Source organism: Vulpes vulpes, chromosome 6, assembly GCF_048418805.1.
Source record: "Vulpes vulpes isolate BD-2025 chromosome 6, VulVul3, whole genome shotgun sequence".
Lineage (NCBI taxonomy): Eukaryota > Metazoa > Chordata > Mammalia > Carnivora > Canidae > Vulpes > Vulpes vulpes.
Window position 1 is genome coordinate 128,986,822 of NC_132785.1, and position 19,873 is coordinate 129,006,694.

General features: G+C 62.1%; 1 protein-coding gene and 1 long non-coding RNA gene across 10 annotated transcripts; one reads left to right on the top strand and one right to left on the bottom strand.

Moving 5' to 3' along the window:
- The first annotated feature begins 1,325 nt into the window (after nt 1-1,325).
- Nucleotides 1,326-13,886, top strand: EXOC3L4 (exocyst complex component 3 like 4). Of its 8 annotated transcripts, none has more exons than XM_072762386.1 (12): nt 1,330-2,551; nt 4,914-5,399; nt 6,301-6,949; nt 7,638-7,749; nt 8,019-8,141; nt 8,501-8,601; nt 8,864-8,944; nt 10,442-10,556; nt 11,107-11,226; nt 11,320-11,472; nt 12,051-12,172; nt 13,346-13,886. In XM_072762386.1, exons 2-12 carry the CDS (start codon nt 4,982-4,984, stop codon nt 13,545-13,547), a joined length of 2,196 nt encoding a protein of 731 aa, XP_072618487.1. In that variant the 5' UTR covers nt 1,330-2,551; nt 4,914-4,981; the 3' UTR covers nt 13,548-13,886. The 8 variants fall into 8 exon arrangements, with proteins under 8 accessions (XP_072618492.1, XP_072618487.1, XP_072618486.1 ...); XM_072762385.1 differs by having other exon boundaries at nt 1,330-2,515; nt 3,584-5,399; XM_072762387.1 differs by having other exon boundaries at nt 1,330-2,515.
- Nucleotides 13,887-13,906: 20 nt separating this feature from the next.
- LOC140599425 (uncharacterized) lies at nt 13,907-19,804 on the bottom strand. Of its 2 annotated transcripts, none has more exons than XR_012002321.1 (3): nt 19,674-19,804; nt 16,218-16,379; nt 13,907-14,037 (listed from the first exon to the last, which is right to left on the bottom strand). It is a non-coding gene; the product is annotated as an uncharacterized lncRNA (long non-coding RNA). The 2 variants fall into 2 exon arrangements; XR_012002322.1 differs by lacking the exon at nt 19,674-19,804 and adding an exon at nt 18,094-18,152.
- Between the last annotated feature and the right edge of the window lie 69 nt (nt 19,805-19,873).

Here is a 19,873-nt window from a genome sequence, read left to right on the forward strand (position 1 = left end):
GGTGACTATATTTGGAGACAGTTTCATTATAGAGTGATTAAGGTACAAGGAGGCCATTGGGATGAGTCCTAATCTTATATGACTGGTGTCCTTATAAGAATAGGAGACAGGGACTCTTGGGTGGCTCTGCAGTTGAGCATCTGCCTTTGGCTCAGGACATGATCCCAGAGTCCCAGGATCGAGTCCCCCATCGGGCTCCCTGCGTGGAGCCTGCTTCTCCTTCTGCCTGTGTCTCTGCCTCTCTGTCTTTCTGTGTCTCTCATGAATAAATAAATAAAATCTTAAAAAAAAAAAAAAAAAAGAACAGGAGACACACACACACATGCACAGGATGACCGTGTGAGGACTCGGGAAGAAGACAGCGTCTACACGCCCAGGAGAGCGGCCTCGGGAGACACCAGCTCTCCTGACACGGGGATCTCGGATTTCCAGCCTCCCCAACTTTGCAGCCAGTGTCCTGGCAGCCGTCGAACACTAACGCACAAGCCTGTCTCCACCTGCCCTGCTCGGCCCCATGCCCCGGTGGCTCCAGCCCGGGTGGGACAGGCCTGGATCAGCCCTCCTTGGATTTTCCCTAAGTTTTTTCCGAGGATGCTAGCAACGGAATCCCCCCTCATGAAGACGGGTGGCCTGCCTCTTCTGGGAAGTCTTGGTGACCCTCTCCACAAAACATCTCCAACCTGATCCACTTGGAGGAGCAGGGCCTGTGCTGTTGATTCATGAGGCATGAGTCCCGACACCTTTGCTGACCCCTGCCCTGGACGCCATCCCTCCTCACCCCTCAGGCTAATCCTCCTCTCCTGTAGCCTCCTCCTCCAGCTCCTGAAGCCCTCTGGAGTGACCTGTGGCTTGTGACATTCCCTTTGCCGTCACTGTGACATCCTCCTCGGGCCCCGCATCCCTGCTGCACCCCTTGGCCCACGTTTCTGTGCTTCTGGCTGTCGGTGGCAGGCGGCACGTCTCAGGATGAGCTTGGCACCAGGCCTGGTGCCAGCGTCTCTGCCCCGGAGAGGGGTGGTTCTTCTGGGCTTGGGTGCTGTGGGCCGTGTGTCCCCCTCCCGTGCTCAGTGCACCCCGGCAGGCCAGCCCCTCTGGCATCTGGGCTCCGGCCTTGGCGTGACCACAGAGGTGGCGGTTACAACAGTCTCCGCAGCGCCCCCTCCCCACTGCCCGGGGCTGTTAAGTGCTGCCCCTCCCCACGCGACCGTCAGCCTGGGCCATGGACTGCCCCGAATCAAAGGTTGGAGTTGCAGTGGCTGGAATGGGAAGGGGGTGGGAGCGCTTGTGAAAGTGAAACTGGGGCCTGGGGTGGAGGGTGGGGCCGGGGGTGGGGCTGGTGGGCCCGGCAGGCTGGGAAGTCCCAGCTGTGGTCACTCACTCTGGCTGCTCCGGGGGCCTCACCACCTCGGCCGGCTCCGGCTCCGAGGGCCTGGCTCGCCTGGCTTCCCCGGCCCTGCCCCGTCCGGGCTCCGGAGCGCACTCACGCTGCAGGTACGAGCGGCACAGGTAGGGCAGGAGGGCCGCAGGGATGCTGTGAGCGGTGAGTGGGGACCCAAGAGGCTGAGGACTTAGCTCTGCTCGTGGCTTCCGGGGCCAAGGCCTGAGCTCGGAGCCCAGGCGGGCGTGCCAGCCCACGTCACCGCAGACATACACAGACACACAGGACGCAGATACGCGGACAGAAAGACGTGCATGTGGGCACAGCCAGACCCACACGGACCCACGGCGAGAGCTGCTCGCAGGCCTCTGAGGCCCACAGATGTGGAGATACACTCGGGTCCACACACGAAGCCCATCCACACAAAAGTGGTGACACACCCCAGGCTTACACTCACGTGAGATTGCTTATCTCTTTTCCTTGGGTCCGTGCCCTGTGCTGGCTCTGGCCAGGAGCTGAGTCAAGCCCGCTCCCTGCCCTGGGGGGGCTCATGGCCAAGGCGCAGATGCCCCGACCAGGCAACTGTCCATAGGTCACAGGAGAAAGTGTGCCCAGGGCTTGACCAGGCCCAGAGTGGGAGGCGCTGACCGTGGTCACGAGAGGCTGCTTGGTGCCCACTCGCAGGAGCTGGCTGCTGGTGAACGGCCTGAGTGCGGGTGTGGCAGAGAGGGGAGCTGGGGAGCGGGTGGAGGGGGGAGCGGGAGCCCAGGGGCAGGCTAGAACACACACCCATCCTGAGCCCCAGGCACGGCAGCAAGAGCCTCTGAACATTCAGGGTAATGGGGTCAGAGGTCCAGAGTGATAAAGAGCCAGAGAGTCTTCACAGGTATGAGGAGGCAGGTACGGGGCAGGGGCCAAGGTAGAGTCAGCAGGGCATCCAGTCCAGCAGATACCGGTGTGATTCCTGGCCAAGACAACCCGGGCAAGGGCCAGCCCTGACCCTGAAGGTTCACTCCTCCTCCAGGCTGGCTCTGGGCTGATGGGAAGGGAGCAGATGGCTAGAGGATCTCAGGCCTGTAAGGAAGGCCCCATCGCCGCAGGGACAGTGGTGCAGCACAGCCCAAGGACACCTTGGAGGTGAGGGCACCCATAGCCCTGCACCCTGAAATCCAGGTCAGATCTGGAGAGCAAAGATGGGGAGCTGGGAGAGGGAGCAGCCTGCAAGGAAGCTGGGAGGCTGGACATTTGGGGGACAGAGAGGCGCCTGGGAGGCTGGACGGGTGCAGGTCAAGGAGGCCCAGAGGCTTGAGGTTGGAGGAAGTTCTGTCCGGGATCAGGAGGCTTAGAGCGCCAGGCCATGGGAGGCCATGGATGACTTTAAAGTAAGGGAGTGACCTGGTTGACTTGTGCTGTAAGAAGGTCAATAATGGCTTGGGAATTGTGGGAGCAAGGTCAAAGGGGACAGGGAATCCAGCGAGGGCCTCGATGGGCCCTCAGGACAGGCGCAGCTCTGGGTGCAGGTGCTTGAGCAGGCTGGGGGGACGTATCTGCTCATGCAGTCTCACATAAGACCCAAACTGCCAGCCACCCCTTCTTCCTCCAGAATCAGCCTCTAGGGCCTACTCTTGGCATCTGGGAGCTGCCCCCACCATGGCCCCTTGGCCCTGGCTCACTGGAGCTGGGAGATGCAAGATCCCAGCCTCTACTCCCGGGTCCACATGGGCTGGGATGGTCGAGGCTCCCTGACCCTGACCTGTGTGGCTGGAGGCAAGACCTGCCTCTTTTCTGAGCCTGTTTCCTCATCTGTGAGATGAAGTGACACCCTACAACTTTGCTGTTATGGGGATCTGATGGGTGCCAGGTGTTGGGCTGGGCACACAGTAGGTGCTTACTAAGTATGAGCTCTCCCCAACCAAGACAGGGCCCACTTGACCTTCCCCACATGCCTGGTGACAGAGCTTGAAGCACATCCAGGTGGGCCCAGGCCACTCAGGCTCAGACCCTGCCAGATGCTGAGGGGCAACAGGGAGAGGGGAGTTTGGGGGCGGGGAGGGCAGACAGCCCTTGGGACAATGTTCCCTACATGTGTGGGTCAGTCTGATCCGGGGCAGGGTCCCTGAGTCCTGGCGCCAGGAGAGGACAACGACCAGTGACCTGGGCAGGGCTGATAAGGACCATCAATCACGGGGGCCTGCCCTCCCACAGGGGGCCTCTCTCCAGCTGTTAGGGCGTTGGAAGGATGAAGGGAGGCCTTGGCTGACCACCTGTATGTCTGACCCCAGAGGGCATGGGGGGTAGATGAGGGTCTGGCCCTGCCCATCCACTGTCATCCCACCCAGGGTAAATGGGGGGCCTGGGGAGAGGTGTTCCTGCCCTGTGTCACCTGAGGGTCAGGTGACAGCCTGACCTTTGTCCGAGGGGTGGGGCGAGGGGAGCCTGGGGATGGGCTGGGGGCTCTGGCCTCTGGTTGGACAGTGACTTCAGTAGGTCCAGCCCTCCTTCTGGCCGGTTTCCCCCAGGCTAAATGAAGTAAGACCTTGCTGGTCTAAGACGACCCCCCACCCCGACACAACACCCTCACAGAGGGGTGGGCCGGAGGCCCCACAGCCTGAGGAGTCTCTCTCCCCTCTCCCACCTCAGCTTCACCTAAAGCCAGGAAATCAAACACAGGCCAGACTGAGCTGGAAGGGAGTGTGCGTGCAGCCTGGGGAGGGCCTGGAGCCCAGGCGGGGCAGGGGCAGGGGCAGCCCCTGCTTTGTACCTCCATGCCCTAGGGACCCCCTGGGCACCCCTTCTAGGAGAGGGGCTGGAGCACAGCAGGGGTGGGTGGGGAGGAGATGCAATGGATGAGTCCTGCCTTGGGGACCTTCCCCCCAGTTAAATATAGACCTGTGGCCCCTCCCACCACTCCCCCTACAGTGCTGCAAGGGCGGATAAGCAGATAAGCCTTGGGGGCAGCCGGGGGTGGCCAGAGACCTCAAGCCCGACCCAGAGGGGAAGGGCATAGCCTTTTACGGGGTCCGCTTTCAGCAGAGGCAGTTAGTCCTGATGGGCAGAATGGGGGTGAGCTGAGGGCTTTGCGGGGGCTGGAGGGGAGTGCAGGGAATGCCAGGGGAGGGGAGAGTAGGCATTGTAGGCCACAGGACCCAATGTCCAGGAAGTCCTGGATGTGGTTGCTGGGCCCACCCCCTGGGGCCTGTGGGCTGCGGCTTGGGCTGTGCCCCAGAATCTGCATGTTCAACTCTCCTCCCCAGCTCGGGGAGGGTCTGGCCTGGCAGAGCCAGTGAGGGTGGGTGCCTGGAGGACACCCTTTAGACGGCGGTGTCACGGAAGCTTTCCAGAAGGAAGTAGCTGCCTGCATCTCACTGCCAGCTGCAGCCTGGCACAAACACAGCTCTGGCCATGAGAGCGGCCTGGTGCCAGCCTGGGGGTCATCTCCCGGGAGAAGCTTCCCTCACCAAGTGCAGCCACTGGGCTCCGTCAGGCCTCACAGGGTCTCACGGGGTTTCTGTGCCCATTCCCTATTCTGCACCAGGAGCCAACCCCCGCGCCCCGCTCCAGGCCTCCTGAACCTCCTTTCTGTCTAGCTTTCCTGCTACCAGGATGTTGTCGCCGCGGACAGCGACCTCTGGGCTGGAGCTGCAGAGCCCCGAGGAGCCCGCGAAGCTGCAGACCCCAGCGCGGGGCACTCGGAAGGCAAGCAGCGGGGACGCACCCAGCTCGCACCCGAGTGAGGACGCTCGGCCCGGCCTGGGCAGCCTTCGGCGGGCCTTCTCCCGCACCAGCCAGCAGGCTTCAGGCCAGGGCCCCGAGGAGGACAGGAGCCTGTTCCAGCGCGGTTCCCGCTTCCTGTTCCGGTCCCTGCGACGTTCCCGAGATGATGGCGCCACTACTGACCAGTCCCAGGCTGCTGCTGTGCCAGGGGTGGCCCGTGGCCCAGAGGTGCCCTCTAGGATCGTAGATGGTGGCAGCCAGCGGTCCTCCACTGGGGTGGGGTCTGAGAAACTGGAATCTGAGACAGGTGAGAGCATCACAAGCAATACTGAGCATGGAGGGGTAAACTGAGGCCAGAGGGTGAGCAAGCAGGGTCAGGCTTCCTGACAGGCTGTCCTCCCCAGCTCTCCCAGATACTGCTTGCGCGATTGCATTTTCAGCATTTCAGCCAGGGGAGCATCCACCGGGCAGCTCAGAGAGGTGAGAGTGAGCAAAGTGTGACTCAGAGAGGTTCAGTGACTGGCCTCAAGTCTCATAGCCAGGAAGTAGAGAAATGGGATTCGAACCCAGATCTGCACGACTCCGAAACCCTCACCTCTCCACGGCCTGGCTCCTGGCAAACTCCAGGGATGGACAAGGCCCTGCCCTCTCAGGTCCCAGGGTCTCCGAGGGTGCCTGGTAGCCAAGGGCCGAGAGGGGAGGCCATGGGGGCTGCCAGGGCAGGACAGGCTGGAGCTGGGCCCCAAAGGGGGGAGGTGGTGCCGAGGGCGGAGGGGGCTCCCAGGCCTGGGGGCTGGCCCGGAGCAGGGAACAGCAAGAACTGCTGGAGCTGGTGCAGCCGCAGCCCAGCCCAGCCCGAGCTCTGACCCCAGCAGACCCGCAGTGAAGACGGCACCTGAGGCCACAGGTGCAGCTCAGCAGGGCCCCGGGTGGGGTCAGAGCAGGAGACAAGGGCCGGACTGAACTGGGGAAGGCAGGGGCTCCTCCCAACTGCTGTTTTCAGCCAGGTTCGGGGCTGGGGGTTTTGCCTCTTCGAAGGGGGTTGGTTCCGAGGGCCGGTTCCTGGCATTTGGGGCAGTGGCTCCCGGAGCAGGCCTTCGGAGGGCTCTGGGGCCGCGCAGCAGCTCCGAGGGGCGAGCACCGGGTGGGGGCACGCCAAGGCTCTGACGCGCACCCCCTCCCGCCCGTCTGCTGGGGGGGCCTTGCAGAAGGCAAATCCGTGGCCGACCTCATCACCGAGCGGCAGCTGCTGGCGGCCTTCGAACAGCTGCGGCAGCTGGAGATGCGGCTGGTGGCCGAGAAGGCCTCGCACACCTTCGCGCAGGACCCCACGGGCTTCGCGCGGCGCGCCATGGACGTGTGTCTGCACTACGACGGGCTGGCGGCCGAGATCCGCGCCATCGTGCGCGAGACGCTGGGCCCGGCCCGCGTGGACGCGGCGGCGCTCGGGGAGGTGGCCCGGGCGGTGCGCGCGGAGGAGGCTGCGCACCCCGCGCCCCCCGCCGACGGCGACTTCCTGCTCGCCCCGCGCCGCTGGCGCCAGCACTGGGAGGACGCGGTGCGGGGCAGCGCGCAGGAGCGCGTGCGGGCGGCCGCTGCGGGGGCCCCGGGGCCCGAGGGCGCGGCCGGCCTGGCGCGGCTCCTGGCCCAGCTCGGCGGCGCGGTGCGCAGCGACCTGCACAGGGTGCGGCAGGAGGTGCAGCCCGCCTACTCGGCCGCCGGCTTCCCCGCCTGGGAGGCCTACCTGCGCGCCTTCCACGGCGCCGTGGCCCAGCGCCTCCAGGAGCTCGCGCAGGACGCCCGCGGCTGCGAGCAGCTCTACGTCCTGCTGGACTGGGCCGCCAACGTGTACGGCAGGTGAGGCTCCCCGCCCGGAGGTGGTGGGGGCCTCCCTGAGCAGCACGGCCCGGGGGGCCCGCAGCGGAGATCCCGGGGACTTGGACATTCTTTTCCCTCTGCCCTGGGCCACCTACTGTCCTGTCCCGCCAGGGGTTCCCTAAGGGGCCAGCCATGCACCTGTTGGGCAAAGCAGGAAAGCGTCTCAGGGGAGGTTGTTCTCCCAGCGCAGAGTCCGGGGAGAGGGTCCACGCTGGTCCACAGGGTGCCCTTGCGCACTTACAAACGGGCACCCCTCCAGGCAGGACACAACTGCGGCTCACAGACCCTGGGCACGGGTTGGATCTCACCCTCACTCTTCCCTGAGGACGGGCACCTAGGTACAGGGCACAGCGTGTTGACAGCTCCCACCTCCAGCTCTGCGCTGTGACGGGCTGGGTTACCTTTGCCCGTGAGCACTCCTCAGTTCTGAGGGCCAGAGAGCAGGTGGGAAGAGGGTGTCTAAACTCCTGGGCTCATTAATTTGCTGTGTGGCCTCGGGCAGGGACCCATCACTCTCTGGACCTCTCTGCTGTGGGCTGGATAGTGGCAGATCCCTGAGCTGCGGGGGGCTAGGTGATGGTGTTAGGCTTTGGCCAGGGGGCAGTTGGGGCAGCCCCTAGTGCATCCGAGGCCAGCCCAGGCCTTCAGCTTCCACCCTGCCTTCCAGTCCTGACTTCCTGGGCACCCCGGACCTGACTCTGTCCACAGAGCCACTACCCCCGCTCCTGGCACCCGCCGTGTGGGCCCGCCTGGAGAGCGACTACATCAGCTTCCTAGAGGTGAGGCGGAGGCAGGGCCGGGCCGGAGGGGCACGATCAAGGCTGACTGTGCTTGCCTCACTGTGGGGAGGTGTGGTGCCCAGAATCACCCCGGGCATCGGGCCTGGTTCCGGCCAGAGCCCCTTCTCACCCTGTGGCCTCCAGCATGGACCTATGCCCCAGCAGGGTGGTTCTTTCCTCCGAGGGTACAAGACAGAGCCAGGAGATAGGGGAACTCAGACCTCCTTCTTGAGAGGGTCTCACTGTACCCCTCTCCCCACCTTGCACAGACCAAGATCATGAGCTGCTTCGATAGCATCCTGCAGCTAGAGCAGAGTCGGTGGGCGGGCGCCGAGGCCCCTGACATGCTACAGGGCCTCTACCACACGCCGCTGTCCATCGATGTCCACATGGTGAGCCTTGGGAGGAGGGATATATGTCTGGGCCTCCGGCGGTGTCTGGTCCCCCTCGAGGTAGGGACACCCAAAACTATACAGTCCAGTTCCAACCTCCTTTCCCCATTAGATGAGAGCCTGAGACCCACCTGGGGCGGAATCAGGCACTGTGGGTCACGTGGCCAGCCTGGGAGCACCAGGGCACAGCTTACTAGGTGGCCTGTGGATGTGGGGAGCTGGGGGGAGCTGCTGGAAGCTGGAGCCGAGATGATGAGACAGCACAGGGCAGGCTGAAGATGTTGCTGGGCCAAGGTGCGGGACGGGGGGCATCGGGATCTGGCCTCTGATGTGGGTTCAGCAGGTGGGATGTCTTGCAGCTCGTGGCAGAGCACGTGAAGGCGGCCGGTGCCATCTCTGCGGAACTGGAGGCCACCACCCTGCGCATCTGCACACGAGCCCTTGGCCTCTTTCTGCCCAGGTGCAGGCACATCCTCTGCCGAGGGTAGGGTGGGTGGACAGGCCAGGGCACGGACGGCCATCGTCCCTGGGGGAGGACCCAACCTGTTTGCTCAGAGTCTGAGATTCTGGGACAGGTGAGAGGGAGGAGCCTCATTATAAGGGGGTGCGGAGAGGGTGAGGTGGGGGTCTGGGGTCTGGGTGGGGACCTGAGGGGAGGGCAGACCCCAAGTCATAGCGCCGCCAGTGAGGATCCCTAAGGCCTCTGCATACTTTGCCCCCAGGTTTGAAAAGGCTTTTCTAGAGTCGAAGGCGGTGAGCGAACCTCATCTGGGCGCCAATATCAACGCCTGCGAGGAGCTCAGGTGGGCCTCGCTCCTCCGCGGGGGTGGGGGGGGCGGCCGCCAGCAGGGGGCGCGAGAGCTCTGGGAACCCGCTGCCAGCGTGGGGACAGTGGCTTTGGGTGACTTCCCGGAAGGCCTCCTTGGATGCCCCCCTCCGCTCCCGCCCCATAGGGTGCCCCCTCCTCCCTTCAGAGCTGAGGCCCTGGAAGGGATGCAGGGAGTTTCCACGCTGAGCAGAGGCTGAGAAGCTCCAGCCATTCGTCCTGGCCGGTTGCCTGCCCAGTGTGTCCCCTGCCACCTCGGGCTCCTTTCTTTCCTCCCTTCATCCAAGTCAGCCATCTTCCTTTGTAGCGACACTCCCTTCTCGGGGAGCCCTCCCTGACAGTCTGTCCCCCCTCCCCACTACCCTGGGAGTGGCACCTGGGTCCCTTTGCCCCCAGAAGGCAGAGGGCCTCCCCTTCTGCTGGCAGTGGCTGCGCCCCTTCTGTGCCTTCAACACAGGACAAGTTCAATGTCCCCACGTTGTGTATGCTGTGCACCAGCTGCCGCAGGGCAGCTAGCAGCTGTGGGCATGGACTTAGGTCCCCTGCCCCCACCCCCCTGGGTTCCCGTCCCCGCTCTGCCACCTGCTATCTGGGAACCTTGAGTGTCGAATGCTCCACTGGAGCACCTGCTCCCTAGGGCTGTGGTGGGGGGACTCAGCGCCTTAGAGGGGTCGTTCCGTGAAGGCTTGTGATGTGCTGGGCTCTGGGCTAGTACTTCACCTGCATGATGCCTGTCATCCCAAGTGCAGTGTCCCCGGGTCCTGAACAGATGGGAAGTGGAGGCTCAGAAAGGAAATGCCATTTGCCCACCGTCATGCGCCATCCAGTATGTGCTGGACCTGGGGCTTGAACCGGGCTTGTCTGAATCCAAGGCATGACCATGATGAGGGCCACTTCTCTAACACCCTCTCATCCCTAATCTGAGCCAGGGTGGCCCATTCCATTCAGCCCAGGGAACAGTCCCTGCCACTTGGTAGGCAGCCACTGGCCCAGCCCCTGATGCAACTTTAGCCTGCCTCTTTGTGTCCCTGTTCTGGGGCCTGGGCTTAGCTTGGCCCTCAGTTTCCTCAAAAGTGAAATGGGGACATCGCCAGCTTCAGAGAGGCAGTTATGAGGCTCAGAGGAGGGCCTCTGTGCCAGTCTTGGCCAGGCTGCCCTGCCTCATCAACAAGATGGACAGAAGTTTGGTCAAGAGCTGCCACAGGGGAGCCCCACTATGCAGTGGGGCCACCGCCACCACCCTACTGACCTACCCTCTGTGATCAGCTCCTGGGGCTTTGGTGCTGGCTTCTCATTTGACTCTGCCTTCAGGATTGCTTGGAACTGCCCTTCACATTATAGTCTAAGTGAATGCAGTTGGTGTGGTACTAGTCTCCATAGCCTACCTAGCGTATACCTCCGTAGGTATATGCTATAACTTTTCCACGGCTTACTTCTCCTGCCCACCTCCTCACCTGTCCTGGTCCCTCCCCAGGACCAGTCTTCTGGCAAGGTTCCCAGGAACCTTTGAAGAGCTGGAGAAACCTCTGGTGGCTGCCACCTGTACCTTCCAGAAGCGGCTGCTGCAGGGCTTGCAGGATGATGTGCAAGTAAGTGGGACTCCTCACCCCATTTTCCACACCCAGCAGGTGCCTTCCTGTGCCCTGGAGCCCGGGGGGCCAAGTCATAGCATTCATGCACCCCAGGGGCAGTTTCAGGGGTGGTATGTTGGAGGGTGGGCAAGGGACCCAGGTAAATTCACAGTGGGGCAGTGAGGTCAGGAGACGCCTATTTGCTTCAGTCTCTGCCTCTCAGAGAAAGTGAGTTCAGGGAACCAGACCCCTCACCCAGCCCCCCAAGGCCTCCCTAGGCAACCCCAAGCAAGGGCTGCATAGAGGCTCAGACTTTAATCTGGCTCACTGGAGCTCGGGTCCTGGAGGAGGCATTCCTGCCAAAGGCCTAGTGACACTGGTGGCTGAGAGAGAAGTCACCAGGGAGACATTAGAAGGGAGTCAGACAGGCCCTCCAAAATTTCCTCCTGGTGACACGTTGTCCCTTGGCCTGAAACCCCCTGTTAGGAGCCACATGCTGGGCTCCGAGCAGAGGGTCTGAGGAGGAGGAGGATATGCCTGGAAGACTCCTGTCCCCCTCTGCTCCCAGCCGCTTTTCAGGGTCCTGTGTACCAAGGCCTGGCTGACACATGACGTGCTGCAGCCCCTCATGAACAAGGTGGTGACTTTCGCCCACCATCTGGAGCACGTGGCCCCACTGCGCGCACAGGTATCTGAGGGGAGAGGGTGCTGGTGGGGTTGTGTTGGGCCCTGGGCGTGGGCTGTTAGCTCTGACTCTGACCCCAATCCCCGGGCCTCCCAGGAGACTCTGCAGGAGGTGCATCGGTACGTGGTCCGCGAATACCTGGCACAGGTGCTGAGGCCGCGTGAGCGGTTCCGGGGTGAGGAGCGCATGACTAGCTCCCAGAAGATGGGCTTGGACGCCCAGGCCATTGGCGACACCTTCCAGGGCTTGGTAGGAGCATAGCCTGACTGCCCCGAGTCTGGCCTCCTGTAGAGCCTCTGGCCTGTGGACCCTCCACAGGCCCCCCCCCCCCTTCTCATTTTAGTGTCCTCTGCAAGAGCCACGGCCAGTGGGCTTTGGCGGAAGTGGCTCTCTGCACTCTCCAGGACACTCCGGGCACAACTGAGCCAGGGCCGGGAAGGGGGGGGTCACCTCCATATATTTGCATATGGTTGGTGGGGTGAGTAGGGAAGGGGCAGCCTGTGGGAGGCTCTTCCAGCACCCCTGACCCAGCCTTTGGAGCTGAGGCATTTTCTCCATACACACCCACCCCTTATCTGCACTGAAGGTCCCCCCCACACTGTAGGATTCCGAGCAGGACTTCCAGGCCAGGGCCTCAGTTTACCCATCTGAGCAGAGACGAGAAGACATCTCCGCATTGTATGGTGGGAAGGGGAGCTGAGGCCCCTCCGGCCAGGCGTGCAGGAGGCAGTCACAGCGGGGACGCGGTGGACGGGTTGCAGGCATGGGTGGCAAGGAGGCTCCCAGGGGAGGTGGCCTGTCTGGCATTTGTCTCCTTGTCTCTGCAGGGCTCTAAGGCCACGTGGCTGGACCAGGCGATCCCGTGCGTGGCTGACATACTGGGCGAGACTTACAAAGATGACATCCAGCGGCACCTGGAGACGCTCATCGGGAGCTACCCTGACATCAGGTCGGTTACCCACCTGCTCCCTCCCTGGGCTCCAACGGGGCGCCACCAGGGGGGCAGTGTCGGGTCCCTGCAGAAGGGTCCCCGTGGCTCTGGATGGACGGGTGAGGGACCACAGGGAGGTCAGAGTGTTCTGGTGGGGAGCAGGGCCCCGGTGCAGGTGGGGTGGGCGCCGGGCGGGTTAGTGTGCGCAGGTGCAGGAGCCTAGATCACGGCCCTGATCTTCAGGCCCTGGGTGGGGGCAGGACGGGAAGCCCGACTGCCCCTCCTTCAGAAACTATTCTCGATCAGTGCCGTGGGGTCAGGACGTCCCAGGAGCCCGACGGTGTTGGGTTGGGGTCAGGGCCCCTCCTTGGGCATCAGGCGATGATGACAAGGACCCATCCGCCAGTCTGAAGGGGAGGCATGGCCCCCTCTGTGAGAAAACCCTATTGGGAGTCCGGAGACTCCTGAGACTGGGCCAAGAGGAAAGAGGCTTTTATCCTGGGGTGTGTGTTTTGTGGGGGCGGGGATGAGTCATCGAGCCCATGGAAATTCCAGCCTGAATCTCTCCATAGCTTTGGAGATGCCAGGATGGGGAGGCCACACAAAGCCGGGGGCAGAGTCCTTTCCCCAGCCCATACTGGCTCCACCTTTGGCTGGGAGTGTCTACCCCCCTCACAGTGCCGCGGGGCTCCCCCTAGTCCCTGGGGTTCCCCTGCCCTGGGTGGGGGGGGGCCCAATCCTGGAGGCAGTGCTTCTAGTACTGGGGTTGGGATGAGGGCGACTCCCAATGCTGCTGTGCCACAGCCTCCCCCACCTCCGTGCTCCCTGTCCCCCTGCTGCCTGTGGCTCCTGGCACAGTGCTCACAGGAAGGGGCCTGGGACATCCCCTGGCCTGGACCCGCTCCCCCTGAGGCCATATCGCTCCCCTCTACTCCTCCACTGCTTCTTGAACCTCTGCTTAGACTGTTTTCCCTGATGGCTTGCTCCTCCCCTCCCCACCGGCTCAGCACCTTGGAGCCCCAGTCGCCCTGCCCCGGGGCACTGCTCCTCCGCCTGGGTCTTCTTGGCCTTTCTTAGGCCAGGCTCCAGGGATGCTGGGTGCACCTGTACCTGAGCCCAGGGGTCCCCTCACTCGAGGTTGGGACTGCCACAGGAGATGTTGGGCCCACCGATGCGGGCGTGTCTTTGCAGGCGGGACCACGTCCTGGCCATTCTGGCGCTGCGCAGACTGGGCCGCCGTCGGAACCAGCGCCTCCTGCAGCATGCCCAGAGCCTGCTGAGGGCTGCGGGCAAGGCCGGGGGCTCCGGGGGCTCCGGGGCTGCTGGGGGCCACGTGCTCTTCGAAGAGATCGAGGTGCCTGCCTCCGTGGACCTGCTGATCACCTGCATCTAGTGCTCCCGGTCTGGAGGGGGCAGGCCTCAGGGGGAGGGCTGCGTATGCTAGCGGGTCGGCGCCTTCACCCGGACACTGAGCCCCAAGCCGGACGCCCGGGGAGGCACCCTCAAGGAATCCCCATCCTCAGCCTTCCACGGCTTGCCAGAAGGAAGGGCCAGAAGATTGGCATTTCAGGCATTTGCGGGGGAGTGTTTGGGGGTAGCAGAGGTTCCTTTCAATATTGCCCATCAGGGAAGGGCTCCCTGCCTAGCTGTCCGGCACCACCCCCAGGCTGAAAGTGTAAAACAGAGTATTTATTTTTAAAATAAAGGTGAATAAAAATAGTTCCTCCCTAAAGAGAGTCCGGGCCAAGTTGGCTGGGAGCAGGTGTGGGTCCCCACGTACCGAGGGGTCAGGATGGAAAGTTCTGTGGTGACTCCATTTGGTGAATGGCCCTTTCCTGGGGATACTGAGGGCTGGTCCAGAGCTGGAAGGCCTGTGCCTGTGGCTGAAGAGAAAACAGTCTTTAACCCTGGGATCCTGGGTTCACTGGCCTCATGTGCCAAGTGAACCTCACCCAGCAGGGGTGGCCACTGCTCTGTCCTGTTCTAAACAGGCCTGGGCTCCTGGGAGACAAGAAGGCCAAGGCTCGTCTTGCAGCCTGGGGTATTTGGGTTGACGTCAGAGGGACTTCCCAGGAGTGAAAGTTGTAGGACTGCTGCAGGACAAGTGTCACCCGTGGAGTATGTGTGTGGGAAGTGCTGATCCTGTAAGTCTCAGCTCTGCAGGTGGGGCTGCAAGGAGATTGCTCCAGTGTGCACCTGTTACCCCTCCCCGCCCCCTTCTCTCCCAGAAGGCTGGCACTGAAATTTGACTCAAGCCTCCTGGCAAGGCTGCGGGGAAGCTCGTTGGCATGGGCAGCCTCCAGCTTGCCAGGGAGGCCGAGCGTGGAGATGGTGGGGAAGACACTGAGGCAGCCGTGGGTGCCTTCCCACCACTGCTCTGCAGCAGAACACCAGCGCCTCTCTGAGCCTGACCTTGACCTGGCCATGGGGCTAGATCAGGGGCAAGGTTCTAGGAACCAAATGAAGTTGAACCTCCGGAGGACAAGACAAGGGTTCTGAAAGGTTGCGGGGCCAGGCAGGAGGGGGACAGGACTCTCCTGCCTTCCCCTGGGCCCGCCTCCTCCACCGGGGATGGCCAGTCCCCACACCAAGCCTGGAGAACAGAGCCACACCTGGGTGTTGTTGGGGTCCTGAAGAGAGTGTAGCAGGTACCGGGGGCAGCCCCCTTCATGAATACACGGGGCTGGGGGTCAGAGGTGGGGCAGGCAGGAGGCTGAGGAGTGTCTAGTCTCCCTAGGCAGGGAACCCAGTGGGGGGTGGGGGTGGGGCAGACATGAGGATGAGGAGAGGCTGCGGTTTGGTTCACAGGCTCCGGGCTAGGGGGTGGGGGGCAGAGCGTGTTCTAGTGTTGCCGCTGACAAGCAATCGTGGTGTCTCTCCGCTGTGGGGAAACTGAGGCCCAAGAGGGTAGAGATTGGTTCACAGTAGGCCCCAGCACAGGTAGCCTGAGGCTCTCAGAGCCAGGGGAAGGGCAGTGTCAGAGGAGCACCTCTTTCCCCAGGGAGAGGCAGCCCGCCTGGGTGGTGGTGGGGGGGTGTAGGAGGGCTGGATCTGACCCTGGCCAGGTTCTCCCTAGGGAGCCCGCACCCTGTGTTTGAGCCCCAGTGCTCTCGTGGGAGTGTCCTCCTGCAGGCCCTGGCCTGCCCGAGCCCCTGGGCTGGAGGCTGAGGGTCCCGGGGCTGGGTTTCCAAGACAGGCACAGAGGTGCGGAGGAGTTCCATCCCAGCTCTGTGCCTCAGCTTCCCTAGCTGTGAAATGGGGGTGCTGTCCGTGCCTCCCAGGCTGAAGTAAAGCCAGCCTGAGAGCCGATCCCCGGCCCTCCCGTAAGCCCGCGTCCCCAGGGCCGGGCCCTGGTCTGCACTGCACGCAGCTGCTAAAGGGGGCCCCGGTGCAGGAGCCTGAGGTCAGTGGGGTCCGTGAGGGGGGAAGGCGCCCAGGAGGAGGCTAGGAAGAGGCGCTGAAACAGAGTAGCCGCCCTCTGACAGGGGCTTCCTGTGGTAGTGGAAAGGGTTCAGGCTGAGACCCAGGCCATCTTCCTGAGCGTGTCTGGGCCTGGAGACAGGAAGTCAGGTTTTCCTGGCAGGAACCTCCATGCCCAGGCGGCTATGTGTGCCTCGCGTGTGTTCCTGTGGGCCTAGCAGTGTCTGGAGACGGGGGCTGGCTTCCCGAGGCCACGTTGGGATGAGCAGGGAGCTAGACAGCAGCTCCTCGGAGGGTGTAGTCGGGAAGGTGGGGGCCCAGAGGTGGGCCAGGCCTAGGGAGCCGGACTCTGGACCATCCCAGCCCCGACCCACCCGTTCCCCCTGCCCACCAGGTCCTGGGAGGCCTTGAAGAGAGTCTAGAGCACTTCCTTGGCCATCCTGTTGTCCAGGCCAAGCATGGGGGAGGGGCTGGGCCTCGGAGGGCAGCTTCCGGACTTGTGGGCCAGCTTGTCTGGCTGATAAGGAAGCATGTGTGCATGTGTGTTCCTGGAATGTGCCTGGGGATGGAGGGCCCTTGCCCAGTGTCTGCATTCCCCTAGTGGAGCAGGACATCCTATTTGCCCCTAGGCCCTGGGCCCTACCAGCTGATCCTGGTGCCATCCTGCCGGCCACCCTCGTTCTCCCACATGGCTCCTGCTCTTTCGTCTCAGCTTGGGGGGAGCTCAGCTTGGCTGCCTTCAATGCCCACGCTTCCTGGGGCTCCTTCGTGGATTGGGGGTTGCATCTGGTCTCTGGCACCGAGCCTGTGGAAAAAGACAAGGCCCGCTTTGAGCAGTTTTTGGGACCCCAGCCCACCCTGGAGAGGACAGTGACAAAGCACAGAGGGGCACCCTGCCCAAGGCAGAGTGCTCAGGTCCAAGGACACGATGAGCCACAGCTTGCCAGTCCTTCTGCCAGCCCAAGGACAATCCTGGGGTAATATGAGGGGACTTGAGGGTCACCCAGGAACCTAGTCCCAGCTCAGCCTGGGACTTGCACCTTCTGTGGGCACCTCTCCTTGCAGGTCCCCTGGTGCCCGGGCCCAGCTCCCCTGGGGAGTGTCATGCTGTACAAGCCCACGGGCCACACCGGGGAGGAGGGTGTTCTGGTCTCAGCCCTGCCCTCCTCTCGCTGAAGACCCGGGGACCTTTCCACCCAGAGGCCCTGTCTCCACCTCTGCAGCATCTGCGGCATGGGGTAAACGAGACCATCCCTGATCCTGGCGCGGGGCTATGCTGCAAGTGCATCAGCTTGTCATCTCCCTGCCTGCGCTGTCTCTCCCTCTTCCTTCCTTCCTGGGCCCCCACCTCATGGGACCCCTGGACATGGGGGTAGCACTCTCATCGGCCAGGAAGTGGTCCTTGCAGGCTCCCATCACTGCAGGGGTGAGGCAGAGAGGAGAGGGGAGAGGAGGCCACAGTGGGACCAAGGTCCCCCTCCATCCCCAGACCGTCACTGCCTGCCTTTGCCACCACAAGGTCCCTTTAGGAACTCAGTAGGCTGGAGGAGCCCTTCCCCAGCCAGGCCATGTGAAGCAGAGGTCTGGGGGGCCAAGGACGCTGCCGACAGGGGCCAGCCCCACAGAGCCCCAGGGCTCAGATCCTCAAGTAATGAAATCTCAGGATCTTGGAAAAGAGGAATGTCCTGAAAAGTCCTGCCATTTCTGGAGCGCCCCCCACCACCAGCACCCGTGTGCCTGGCTGTGCTCAGTGATTTAAGGCTTTCCTCCTTCCCGTGGATTCTGTGCAGGGGTTTAAAAATCAGCGTCTAGATTCAGACACCTCTGGGCTGGGACCCCAGCTCTGCACCTTCTTCCTAGCTGTGTGACTTTGGTCAAGTTACTCCACCTCTCTGGGCTCTATCTCTAGGTGTAAAATTGGGAGCATTATGTGAGAAAATACAAATGTGGCACTGGATGAGGGCCTGGCCTGCGGTTCTGCACTCCCCCAAGAGGAGCATTATTCTTATTTACATGGACCATGTCCTGCGATCCTTTCCTGGCAACCTCCCGAGCACGTGTCACCTCCATTTCCAGGAGGGAAGACCGAGGCCCAAGGCATAGAGCCGGGTATCTAAAGACACAGATGTTGGTGATGGAGCTCCCAGGGGGTCAGATGGTCTTCATGCCTAAGCCCCCAACATCATGCCTGCCTTCTCCAAAGTCCAGAAGCCCAGAGCTCCTGGGTGTCCTCCCTGGCTTTGTTGGAGGAGGAGGAGTTCCCAACACCCAGGCCCTGAGGGGGCTTGGGGGTTTGGGGCAGCCCTCCACTGCTCCTGGCCTGGTGGGGCTCCAGCAATGCTGGGATTCCCAGGGAGCTCCTGCCGGTGACTCACCTCTGTCATTGGGTGGGTGCTGATGGGGAGCAAGGCCCCTTGGCTGTTTTCCTGGAAATCAAGCGAGCTAAGAGAAGGGCCCCGGGCCTGAAGAGACAGGAACTGAACCTAGCCACCTTGCATCACCACCCGCACTGCACTTACTGGAAGGACGCCAGGACACCTGCAGAAGCCACATACCCTCACCTCAGTTTCTCCATCTGCCAGACGCACAAAGAACTCTTTGGCCTGGCTTCCTCTTTAGGGGAAAGGGAGGAACTTCCTGGGTGATGGGAGGGGCACAATCTGTTGGTATACACTTGGTCTGGTGAGCGCCCTTGTGGGCGGGGATGCCCGATAAGGGAGGTTCCAGGTCAGCTGTCCTGGCCATCCGGTGGTCCCTGGGGCGGTCACCAGACCCCAGCTGAGGTCCGGCACAGCTTCAAATGCACCTGAGCAAGTGACTTCCCCTATTGGGGAAGGCTGGGTGGCATCAGGGACCACAGCCTCAAGACCTCAAACTTTGTGTCCACTTACCACTCTGAGACACAGTTTCCTCATCGTCAACAGGGGATACAATGGCTCTGCCTAGTGTAGTTGGTGAGTGGGGCATCCCCAGGAAACAAAGAGGCCCTAGGAGGGATCCCAGGTCAGGTGACAGCCTGGGAAGTAAAGGACGAAGCAGGCTGGGGTTAGGGCAGTGGGAAGTGCAAGTCATCTCTGAGAGGGAAGTGCGCCTATGCCATGGGGGAAGGGCTCAGTGACATCCTGGAATGCCCTCATCTCTCAGCCCTGGGGACCCTCCACCATGGTCAACACTGCCCTTTTGACCCAGGCACCCTGGCTAGGTCCTCCTGGGGTAGCCGGGCCCAGTGTCCCACAGCCCCTTCATTCCCATCCAATCTGCCCCTGGGCCTTTGCACCTGCTGACCCCTGCACCAAACGGCATCTTCCTCCTGCCTGCAGTGTCCTGCTTCTTTCGGGGAGCTTTTTTCCAGCAAGGCTCTCAGGCAGCTCAGAGACTGAGGAGAGGGAGGACCACCAGTCACACACACACACACACACACACACACTGCCCAACCTGGCTGGGCCATCAAGGTCGACTTGGCCCCACCTACTTCCCAGGTGAAGGTGAAGATTCAATTGACCCAACAAGGTCATGGAAGAGATGGGGAATTTTTTTTCTGAAAGATGAAAAACAAGCAGAGAGCAGTAAAACCTTCCATTTTTGCATCTGTGCTGGCTGGCTGGCGGGCTTCACCCGTGTCTGACTTAAACACATCAAGCTGCATCTCACACATTGATCAACCCTGGGGGAGAAGCGATACCGCGCAATGCTTGCTGCTGGCGCCCTGAGCTCCACAGCGGACTGGCACGTGACTGGACCTGTCTGTGCCTTGGTTTCCTCATCTGTGAAGAGAGGTATCCATTTCCTGAAATTGCCTGATGAAATCAGTTAACGCATGCAAAGCGCTTAGAACAGAGGGTGGCACCTGCGGAGGTGAATGAAAGTCAACTGTCTACCCCCAAGATGGAAAGTATGGTCTTAAAAGAGATTATTTGATCGGGACCCCCAGGTGGCCCAGTGGTTGCGTGCCTGCCTTCGGCTCAGGGCGTGATCCGGGGTCCTGGGATCGAGTCCCGCATTGGGTTCCCTGCAGGGAGCCTGCTTCTCCCTCTGCCTGTGTCTCTGCATCTCTCGTGAATAAATAAATAAAAAATTTAAAAAAAGATTATTTGCTCACCTGGGTTCAAAGCGGCATTATTCACAATAGCCAAGGGGTGGCTGCAACCCAAGGATCCACTGACAAATGAGCGGATAAAGGATGAAATACTGAAGAGAGCCTGACACATGCTGTAACACGGATGAACCTAGGGGCATCGTGCTGAGGGAAACAAGCCAGTCACAAAAGGACTAAGACTGTTATGATTCCAGTTCTATGAG